This window comes from Morus notabilis, unplaced genomic scaffold (assembly GCF_000414095.1).
Source record: "Morus notabilis unplaced genomic scaffold, ASM41409v2 Scaffold115, whole genome shotgun sequence".
Taxonomy (NCBI): Eukaryota; Viridiplantae; Streptophyta; class Magnoliopsida; order Rosales; family Moraceae; genus Morus; species Morus notabilis.
The window spans coordinates 94,411-105,289 of NW_010361020.1; the positions used below are offsets into that span (position 1 = coordinate 94,411).

General features: G+C 38.8%; 2 protein-coding genes across 2 annotated transcripts in view; one reads left to right on the top strand and one right to left on the bottom strand.

Moving 5' to 3' along the window:
* LOC21409531 (serine/threonine-protein kinase SRK2E) overlaps positions 1-2,414 on the top strand; it is a 4,404-nt gene extending 1,990 nt beyond the window's left edge. The window contains exons 4-10 of the mRNA XM_024165572.1: positions 1-17; positions 91-144; positions 259-351; positions 674-766; positions 1,268-1,372; positions 1,452-1,550; positions 1,779-2,414. Coding sequence (XP_024021340.1) covers positions 1-17; positions 91-144; positions 259-351; positions 674-766; positions 1,268-1,372; positions 1,452-1,550; positions 1,779-2,066 — 749 coding nt within the window. The 3' untranslated portion in view covers positions 2,067-2,414. The remainder of the gene's footprint in view (positions 18-90; positions 145-258; positions 352-673; positions 767-1,267; positions 1,373-1,451; positions 1,551-1,778) is intronic.
* A 451-nt stretch (positions 2,415-2,865) lies between these two features.
* LOC21409532 (far upstream element-binding protein 1) lies at positions 2,866-10,197 on the bottom strand. Its single transcript, XM_010097862.2, has 7 exons — positions 9,885-10,197; positions 5,534-5,592; positions 5,257-5,442; positions 5,052-5,168; positions 4,904-4,975; positions 4,413-4,529; positions 2,866-4,028 (listed from the first exon to the last, which is right to left on the bottom strand). The coding sequence occupies exons 1-7, from the start codon at positions 10,123-10,125 to the stop codon at positions 3,159-3,161; spliced, it is 1,662 nt and encodes a 553-aa protein (XP_010096164.1). The 5' UTR covers positions 10,126-10,197; the 3' UTR covers positions 2,866-3,158.
* Positions 10,198-10,879: the final 682 nt, after the last annotated feature.

The window sequence follows — 10,879 nt, forward strand, 5'->3', positions numbered from 1 at the left end:
GGTTCAGCGAGGATGAGGTTCCTATCCAATACACTTTTGTTTCTCCAACGGTAGCCAATAACTTCTAACGTACATTGTCTTCCACTGCAGGCACGCTTTTTCTTCCAACAGCTTATATCGGGAGTGAGCTACTGTCATGCTATGGTATTTTTACAGCCTTCAATTGGTTTTATTTTATTTTTAACTTTTTTAGTTATGTTTCTTATGTTTGATACAACCAGAAGATTAACCTTTCGTTTGCTACACTTTTTAATGAAGCAAGTATGCCATCGTGATCTAAAATTGGAGAACACATTGCTGGACGGAAGCCCAGCTCCGCGTTTGAAGATTTGTGACTTTGGATACTCAAAGGTATTATTTAGCTACTTATTTTTCCTTTCATTAGAGGTATTAGGTGCTGACATTCAATTCTCTGTGCTTTTGAAAGTGAACATTTTAAAATAATTAAGAATCATTGGTAAGCTGGTTATTTGATTAAGCAGATGCATGTGTAATTAGGATTTTTTTTTATTTATTTTTTTATTTTAAGGTTATTCCCTTCTGTAAGTAGTAAGTTATTGGAATTTATCTACCTCTTTATATGTTTGCTCTTCTTCTGCCATCTTGGGTCCTCTGTTTGTGTTTTTTTTTAGATTGATAACAAACGTAATCACGCTCTATATTCGCTTCTCAGTCCTCAGTGTTGCACTCACAACCAAAATCAACAGTTGGCACCCCTGCATATATTGCTCCTGAAGTGCTGCTTAAGAAAGAATACGATGGCAAGGTACATTTTGATTATTAGAAGCAATCTGGTTTGTAATTTCCCAACTAATATGTTATACCATGGTAATCCATTATAGTTTTATTTTCATCTTTTTAATGGCCCGCTTTAGTTTTGCATGATTTTCTCATTTTTATGATCACTCATCGTGACCAAGTCCCATTCATGTTTTAAAACCAGGCTATTAGGTACATATCTCATGCTGGTACTTTCATAAATAAGCGACAAAATGTTGTTCTGGCTGTACAATTAATTAAATCTGGTTTGGTTCTTTTATAAGCTACCATATTCACCTTCTTTACTCTTTTTGGTAATCTAGAAATGGACATTTGATTAGAATTTCCATGTGCATGTTCCAGCTTTAGGGACAGATTTCCTTATTAATAGGATGCATATGCACAATTTTAGGAAGGATCAAGGATGCCCTTTTTACCCCGGAGCATTGAACAATTCAACAATCGTTGACATAATCTGATAGTTTGACACTTTTTGTCTGCCGACCAGATTGCTGATGTTTGGTCATGTGGGGTGACCTTATATGTCATGTTGGTGGGTGCATACCCTTTTGAGGACCCAGAGGAGCCTAAAAATTTCCGCAAGACAATACATGTAAGTTTTAACACCTCATTCCTTTCACATGTGTTGCTTTACTGCATTACTTGAGTTAATCGATTTCTGTATCATGCAGAGAATATTAAAAGTCCAGTATTCAGTTCCCGACTACGTTCATATATCTCCGGAGTGCCGCCATTTGATCTCCAGGATTTTCGTAGCGGACCCTGCACAGGTCAGTGAAATCCTTATGCTACACTTGGATTGCCATTCTACTTATTGAATACTGAATAATACAAGTTTATCTCTCATCCAAATTTCTTTCCCGTGATTCCCCGCTTGCATTTCGAAATGAGCTTCGAAATGCCAACACTCGTTATGCAGAGTAGGATTCCTATTAAAGTTTGAAACAGAAGGATTAACCTCCTAATATGGGTTTTCATTGCATATTACTTTGCAACAGAGGATAACCATTCCTGAGATTAGGAACCACGAGTGGTTTCTGAAGAATCTTCCAGCAGATCTCATGGATGAAAAGACAATGAACAACCAGTTTGAGGAGGCCGATCAACCCATGCAAAGCATTGATGAAATAATGCTGATCATCTCCGAGGCCACCATACCCGCAGCTGGAGCCAACAGTCCCAACCAGTATCTTAACCTGGACATCGATGACGACATGGAGGAAGATCTTGAGACGGATCCTGACTTGGACATTGACAGCAGTGGAGAAATAGTTTATGCAATGTGATTGCAAGGAAGGCAAGAGCAAGAGTCTTGGACCAAAAATGTCAACTGCATCTTCTGTATCAAAGTCTGCATCTTCTGTATCAAAGTCTTTGGATAAGTGAAAACAAGTACGGGGCTCTGTTTCATTGTACTTAAGGATTCTTTGGTTCGTTGTTGCAAAATAAGTTGCTGAGAATCCAACTTTCAGATTGTCGTTTCTCCTATTAGTTGACATGCTTCTTCTATTAAGTGGAGTTATGTATTGTTCTTTTTTTTCCCCCCAACTTCTACTTGTAACAACAGTAACCTAACATGGCGATGTGTTAAACCGTAACTAAAAATTGTACCATAAGCTGAAGCCATTTGTGTCTCCCAACTTTTTAGACGGACTCGGGACTTAAAAATAAGCTCGATTCTGATCCTCCAGCACTTTGCTTTGTCTAATCTCTTGGTAAATTAGGGTGATGTGGTATAGACGTTTCATTTATGCAATACACATGCACATATCTATTAGCTTTTTTGGGCTTATCTTTTTATGCAAAATGGGATTGAATCCACACCTTTCCATATCCAAATTCACCCTTCTCTACCTCATTGTTTGACCTAGTGGTCATTGACTATTAACTTGTTTGTATGATCGTATTCATAAAACAATCACATTGGAACACACAGGTAGCTGGTTAACCATGTAGCACTCGAAATTAATTCAGGCCATCACAGCAAATGCAAAAAAGAGGTCAGATTGCAGCATTTTGCCTATGGATATCCACTCCAATGTATTATATAACCACAAAATTAAGGGTAAAGAAAAAAAAAGACGAGTATAAATGAGGTTGCTCCTTTTTTAATTTCTGTTACTTCTAGTCGAAGCGCCTTTAATACAATTCAGCTTTTGATTCTTCATAAGCAAGTCTCAGCAATCAGAACACAATCAGGTACTGGCTTTTGTAATGTGAGATAAAAAGTCCAAGGCTTATGTAACAGTTTCGGACAAAAAAAAGGTCTATGAGAATGACGAAAAAAATTTCAATCACAGAATGAAATGGTACGAGGAGAACACCAAGCTCGCTCCAACTTTAGCTTTGAGCATTGACGTTTTCCGGCACGGCAGTCGCTAAGCCATCTCATCTGAATTCCCACCAGCAGCTCTTTGAGCTCCATTGACCGATGAGTGTGCAATTCCATTTGTTGCTAGCTGTTCTTGAGGCTGTTGCTCCAGCTGTTGCCCACCTTGAGCAGGATTGGTTGCTTGATCATAATCGGTTGGTGCAGAGGCTGACTGAGAAGGATACCCATCTTCTCCATATCCGGAGTGCGGCACTGCAGAAGGGACCTGTGCCTGCTGACTTCCATACATTGTCTGGTAATAACCTGTTTGATCATAAAATGGCTGAGCTGGTGGTTGGCTTGTGCTGCTCGAGTAAGCCCAGTAGCCAGCATGAGAATTATCAATTGTCTGGCTGTGAGCATATGGGTAAGCAGATGCCGGCTGCATAGCTTGAGACGAAGATGTTCCATCCAGGTTTGATGACGGTGGAGGTGCCCCATATTCTGAGCTAACATATGGGTTCGGCTGATTGGGAACTGGAACCTGACTTGAGATGGGTTGTCCATAATTTGATGGTTGCTGAGAGTAGCTCTGGCCATAACTGTGGCTGGCGGGAAGTGTCTGATTGTAGCTGTAGCTAGGATTTGACGGAGCTAAACCAACCTGAGTTTGTTGTCCGTAATAATCATATCCAGTGCTTTGCTGAGGTTGTTGAGAGTGGGTTGCTTGGTGAGACGGATCCCAAGCTGCTACCGAGGTGGGATGGTTACTATAGTAAGAGGCAGGTGGGGGAGGTTGACCATAGCTTCCAGGTTGTGTGTACCCGTACTGAGGCTGTTGTTGCATTGGAGGTTGTCCTGGCGCACCCCAATTTGCAGCTCCTGCATAAGCCGGCTGCATGTAGCTATTTGCACCAGATGGATTTACCAAGCGTTTCTGCAGGGATCAGTACCAATTAGGTAAAATAAATAACTAGATGCTTCTAAACAAAATCAACAATAAAACAAGTTTGTGGACATGTGTCCAGTTAAGGTATCTAAAATAGTCTCAAATCAGAATGAGTTAGGTTAAAAGAGAAGAAAACATTAACCTACGACATCAGAAAACAGTTAATCTCAAGCAAAGAGCAGAAATGTTGTCAGTCTATCCATAAATGCAAGAGAAAATGTGGTTTGCAGATGCATTGAAGAAGTCCAAAGTTGAGAGTCAAGACGAGAAAAGTTAGATCAAGAGTGATACAATTGTTGAATACAAGAAACTGAAGGATAAACTGAAAAACTAACAGAAAAAATAAAATCCAATAGAACATGGATGACTCACCCCACTGAGTACTTCATTGATCAATTCCTTAGCTGACTCAATTTGCTCTTTCAAGCCATCAATGTATACAGTTCTCTCTGTTGATGTATCACCAGGAGGAAGGTGCAGTGGTACAATCTGAAGGGAAGAATACACGTGAAAAAATACATAAACGAGAGGAGCCAAATAATACATGAAATGGGATGATTGGCTTCCAAAATTTGCTCCACTTAATAACTCATATTTCATATATGATATAACTAAAATCCCAGTGTCAAAAAATCAGAATTCGTTTAACTATAAACCCAGAGAAAACCAAGTATATTCAAACTTAGGCAATTAGAGTCCAGAGGTACACTTTCGGTATTTAGGTATCTAATTAAGCAGTAGATCCTGCTATATCAAATCATTCCAAGCACTTGAGTAAGTTGGTATTAAAAGAAAATGAGGAATAGACAATTATAATCAGAATATCAGATAACAAACAAAAGGGGTATAATTAGACTTCCAACCTGCATACGAGCGCCTGACCTGCTCTGCATATTCCTTATGGTCTCACCCCCCTTTCCAATAAGCAGAGCAACCTACAATCATCATCAAAGTGAATTTAGTTCACTAGTCTTACCGTCAACAAACATGAAGAAAATGCGAAAGATTTACTTTATTGTTTGGAACTTTCATGACAAACTGTTCTGCACCAGGTTGAACTGGGTTTGCATCCTGTTTTGCAGATGGAGCATCCTGTTTTGCAGATGGAGCAGAGCCCCCTGCTTCTGTCTGTTCCAACAACGTCGGGACCAAATTGTAGCTAGCAAACCTTTTGGATCATCAAACAATAACATCAACGCACAAAGTTGTACTGTACCTGTGCTATTACATCATTTATAAGTTGTTCTGCCCTACTAATCTGTTCTGATGTCCCCGTCAATTCGACCTCTCTTGTCAGCGAATAGGGATCAGCTTCTAAGTCCTTAGTTATCTGAATCTTCGCTCCTGACTGATTTTGTAAGTATTTAATTGTTTCCCCTCCTTTCCCAATAATCAGCCCAACCTGTAAAGTAGAATTTCGAGGAGATAAATTCTATCAATTGCCAGTGTCATGCCAATAATGAAAAATCGAAGCAAAAATAACGATCAAGTACCTTTCCATTTGGAATACTTATTCTCTTGCTTGTTTGTCCTGTTTGAGCGACAAAAGAAACTGAACCAAGTTGCAAGTCAGAAAACAGCAGTCAGCTAGTAAGGAACTTACGTAATCATAGAACATGTTTGTATATGAATAAATGTTTGAGGATTTACTGGTTTTATTCAAAGTACTGACAAAAGATGATTTGCCACATATGTGATACTTATTTTTTTCTTTTCTTTCCTTTTATTTTTAATGAGATTCTTCAGGTATTTGGATAAACCTTCATAATTTGGTGATAAAACCCAGAAATCTGAAGCGGCCAAACGACCAAGAAGAGAACTATAAAACTAAGCAGTGATCAACAAGCAAATTTCTTCACCATAATGAGGTGATTTTTCTTTTTTCAAGAAAATACATATAGCAGAAACTCTCAGAATCTGCTTAGCAGTTAGCAGAGATGAGAATCTTAGAGCATGTTTACTTCACATGAATGGGAAAGGTAAAAGGATGACTGTTTTTATCTAGTCATGTGTTTACTTACAAAATAAGAAATGATAGTTTGGTAGTATCAATACATATAGAAAACGAAAAAAAAAAGTCACGTCTTGGACCCCAAATGAACACCAAATTTACTTACGTAACCTTCTCAAGTTCTGTAAATAATACCGAACCCTCCTAGAGTTGTCAAATGGGCCGGGCCGTCCATGGAAGCCCGCCCAGCCCGTAACAGTGCCGGATTCGGCACGGCCCGGTACGGTACTGTTACAGGCCGTGCCGGCCCGGCATATTCGATGGGCTAGGGCTGGGCCTCGGCTTCTCAGCCCGCGGCCCAAGCCCATGAAGGCCCTTGGCCCGGCCCAAGTCCGGATTCGGCCCTTGTTCGGCCCGGCCCAGGCCCGCGAAACATCCTAAAGCCCGTTCGGATTGTGACCGTTGGGCCCGCGAAGAGCCCAACGGTCACAATCCGAAAAAACCCTCAAAAATCCTCTATAAATACCCATTAATTCCACCATAAATCCCACACAATAATTCACTCTCAACTTTTCATCTCACTCTCATTCTAGCTCTCATCTTGTCTCTTTCATTTTAATTCTAAGCTTCTTTTTTCACGATCACTCATTTTCTTGCTCTTTCATTTACAAAGTTTAAGTTTAATAATCAATTTTCAGAAAATGGCCGCATCAAACTTCCCTGATTTCACTGCTCTTCCTGAAGTCGGTGATGAGTCATTTTTCGAGGATGAAATGATGCCTCCCAACCCCACCCCCACTGAACTAGAAAATACCCCGGTTGATAATGCTTCAATGCACAATGAGAAAGTTGGAGAACGCACCAGAGGAAAAAGACCGCGAACTTCTCCTGCATGGCAGCATTTCACAAAGGAGCCCCGACCAAATCCAAAAACAGGTGAAATGAAAATTCGTGCAGTATGTAAATATTATAAAAAATACTTTTTTAATAAAAAGGGTGGCAGTACTGGTCATCTGAATAGACATTGGAAAGTATGTCTACCATTACACCAAGGTGGGAGTGTGGACTCCCGCCAACAAACACTATCATTCACATCACAATGGTTGAAAAATTTTACATATGATGCACAACGTGCTCGTGAGGCACTAGCTAAATTTCTAGCTAGTGCCGAATTACCTCTTTCTTTTGCAGATGATGCGTTGTTCGAAGAATTCATACAGACGGTCTTCTGCTCACAATTTAAACGGATAAGTAGAAACACAACTCATTTTGATTGCATGAAAGTGTTTTATGCAATGAGACAATCTCTTGTTGATAATTTTATGACTTTTAATTCTACTGTATCTTGTACTCCTAATCTATGGGAGAGGTGCAACAAAACTGGATATTTATGCGTCACGGGGCATTATGTTGATGATGAATGAGTTTTACAAAAAAGAATAATAGGTTTTCGTTTATGTCCATATCCTCATAACGCATCAATTATTTTTGGTACATTAATGGAAATTATTGAGTTTTATGAGATAGAAGATAAAGTTTTAACTATTACTTTTGATAATGCATCAGCTAACACAGCTGCAATTAACATGTTTAAACGTAGTTTGAAACCAGCGTTTAAGGGGGAAATTTTTCATCAACGGTGTGCGTGTCACATATTCAATTTAGTAGTTCAGGCAGGAATTGAACATTTTTGAGCTAATCTAACAAATATTAGAGAATCTTTATCATTCATATCTAGTTCTGAAACTCGACTCTAAGAATTCAAATAATATTTCAGGAACAGTTAGATGCGCCTAAGAAAGTTCCCAACTGACGTGAGACATAGGTAGAATTTCACCTATTTAATGTTGAAAGTTGTACTCCCATATTCACAGCTCATCACAACGTATGTAAACTGTAAGAACGATCAAATTTTAATTTTCGATACAGATTGGCAGATTGGTGAGTATTTTCAAATTTCTAAAAGTTGTTTACAATGCTACTGACTTACTTTCCGGAGTTTATTATCCTACTGCACATTTAGCTTTACATCAACTATTTAATATTTCAAAAACATTTTCTTATAATGGGAACAGTACTTTTTGGAGATATAGTTAAGCTAATGGAAACTAAATTTAAAAGTTATTAGTCAGGTTGTCCTATGTTATATGTATTAGCAACCATTTTAGATCTTAAGTGCGAAGTATATATGACTAAATCTTTGATGACTGCTACAGTAGAAAATTTAGGTATTGATATGCAACTAGCTATTACTGACGCTAAGAAAATATTAAAAAATGTATTTATTTTGTATGAAGCAAAATACAGCACAGGTTAAAAAAAACAGGAAACTTCGACGTCAACTAGCAGTTCGGGGTCTAAAGGATCGTCGTGGAGTTTCTTGAAGAAGAAAAAAAAAACGGCAGGATCGTCATCAACACAAGCATCTACCAAACCGATAAAATATTTTAAAACAAATTTTGTAATCGATGACGACAAACTAGACATGTTACAGTGGTGGAAGAGCAAGACCGATCGTTCTCCAACATTGTCCGTAATTGCTCGTGACATTCTGACAACTCTAGTGTCAACGGTAGCATCGGAGCAAGCATTTAGTGCAAGCAACCGAATTCTTAACGAGACGAGAAGCAGAATACATCCAGATATCTTGGAGGGGCTAATGTGCGTTCAAGATTGGGAAGATGCCAGAAGACGAAAACAACAATAGACGGATAATTCAATACAAGATTATTTTTTTAACTTAAAAATAACAGAATCTTCTGGAAACACTTAGGTTTGTAATTTACTATTCCTACTGTACTCTTTTTTCATTCGTTAAAGTTTTGTCCTGATCTCCCCACGGATTTTACTTAGCAAGGTTTTTAACGAGTCAGTCATTTATGTGTACTTATTTGTATTATCTCAATTCAATAAAATCACATCTTTTAGGGGCATATGATATATTTTCTTTTTTTTAATTAAATTTAAAAAAAAAAATTAGAAGGGTCAGAGCCGGCCCGTGAAGGGCCTGGCCCAGGCCCGACCTTGACCCTTATGGACTAGGGCCGCGGGCTTGAGATTTTTTTCTTAGGCCCGGCCCTGCACTGTGCAGGACCGTGCCAGGCACAGCCCAAGCCCACCACAGGCCTGGGGTCGGACGTGTCGTGCCGGCCCGGCACGGCATGTTTGACATCTCTAAACCCTCCCTTATGTAGCGTCTATTTTCAGTTATGGGAAACGACATTTTTAGTAATTACATTGACAAGATTACTAGAAAGAGGAATTGGATCATTTCTTATTCCACTCCGTAGATAAGTAGACATTAAAAAGTGAATTAATGATTCCATTTGCATTCCTTTAAGTCGCTCCAAGGAATTGATATACAAGCAAATCTCAGCGTTGACATTTAGAAAACAAGCCAAACTAAAAAAAGAAATCAACTAAAATCTTTTCTAATCATTTGCAAACCATAAATTATGAAACTCTTCCGACCATACCCAATGAGAACACAAAAACAAAGTTAAATGAAATAAAACAAAACAAAATTACAAATTCAACTAAAATCTTTTTTAATCATTTGCAACTTTATACTCGCTTTACCCCCATAAATAATAATAAAATGGCTAACTTATTACTTTTCAGAAAGTAGAAAGCAACGAAAGATAATGTTAAAAACGCAAAACCAAATCTGAAAAGAGTAAAAGACCTAAGGCCAAGTATTTTCCCTGTGAAAGAGTACTCCAAAAACCCACGACTCAGCTCCATTAAAGCTAGGGCTAACCTCTCTTAGTCCGTTTTTCTACAAACACCATAAATTCGTTGGTGCAAATGACCAGAAACTAGAATTTCCAGAAGGCCAAATCCCTAGAAAAATCTCAAGTATTTTTTTTTTAGCGGGAAATGGAGAAATTTACCGGTAAGGGGATTGGAGGCGGAGTTGGAGTGAAAAGCGGGTTCAGGCGAGTCGTCGTCGGCGAGTCGAGGGCGCTTTGACTCGGCATTGCTGACGAGTCGAGCGGCGATTTCTTGAGCTTTCTGCTTGGCGAAAAGGATGTTGTCCTCGAGCTTCCGCTTCGTGGTAGTGTCCGTGGTGGTTTCGGAGCGAGCTTGTTCTTCTTCTTCTTGGTGGTGGTGTTCCTCTTGGTCCTCTTTCATGGCGGTCGAATCGGTCAACTCAGCGAGTCGTCACCGACGAGAAGACAGGGAGAGGGGGAGGGACTCGCAGAGGAAGCGAGAGGAGGGAAACGGATTTCATGAAAGGATTACATAGGGCTTGAATAGTCTTTCTTACGACGTCGTTTCTCGAGTTTTAATTTTGACTTTTTGGCATTGTTAGTTAGGCCATGAAAGTTAATTCATTTCACCGATTTGAATTTTATTACAGTAAAAAATTCTTAAAAACAGTCACATTTAATTTTTTATTATAGTAAAAAACTCTCACATAAAGTTACATCTCAACTCAAATTAAAAACTCGAATTAGCAAACTAAACGGGTTCTAATATTGTGACAATTTGTCTCTAAATTTCATTTTTGGCCAATTAATTCCTGATTTTTTTTCTTTTTTTTACAGTTTTGGTCCTTAATCATACAATTAGGGGTGTTCGTCGGTTCGGTTTTGTCAGTTTTGCTCGGTTCAGTGGCCGAACCGACCATGTCAGTTTTCTAAAAGTTAGAACCGAAATCGAACCGCACCTAACAGTTTCGGTTCGGTTAACCGAATTTCGGTTTCAGTTCGGTTTCGGTCGGTTTTTGGTTTTGGTAATCAGGAAGATGACCTCAGTTAACCATCAGGTTACCAGCATCTTTAATTGCATTTTTGACCTGCAAGTACGAAAAAATGTAAAATTTTCCTTCAATGTAAAGTTGTAAACATGTAATCACAATAAATGAATTCAAGCACAACATCAA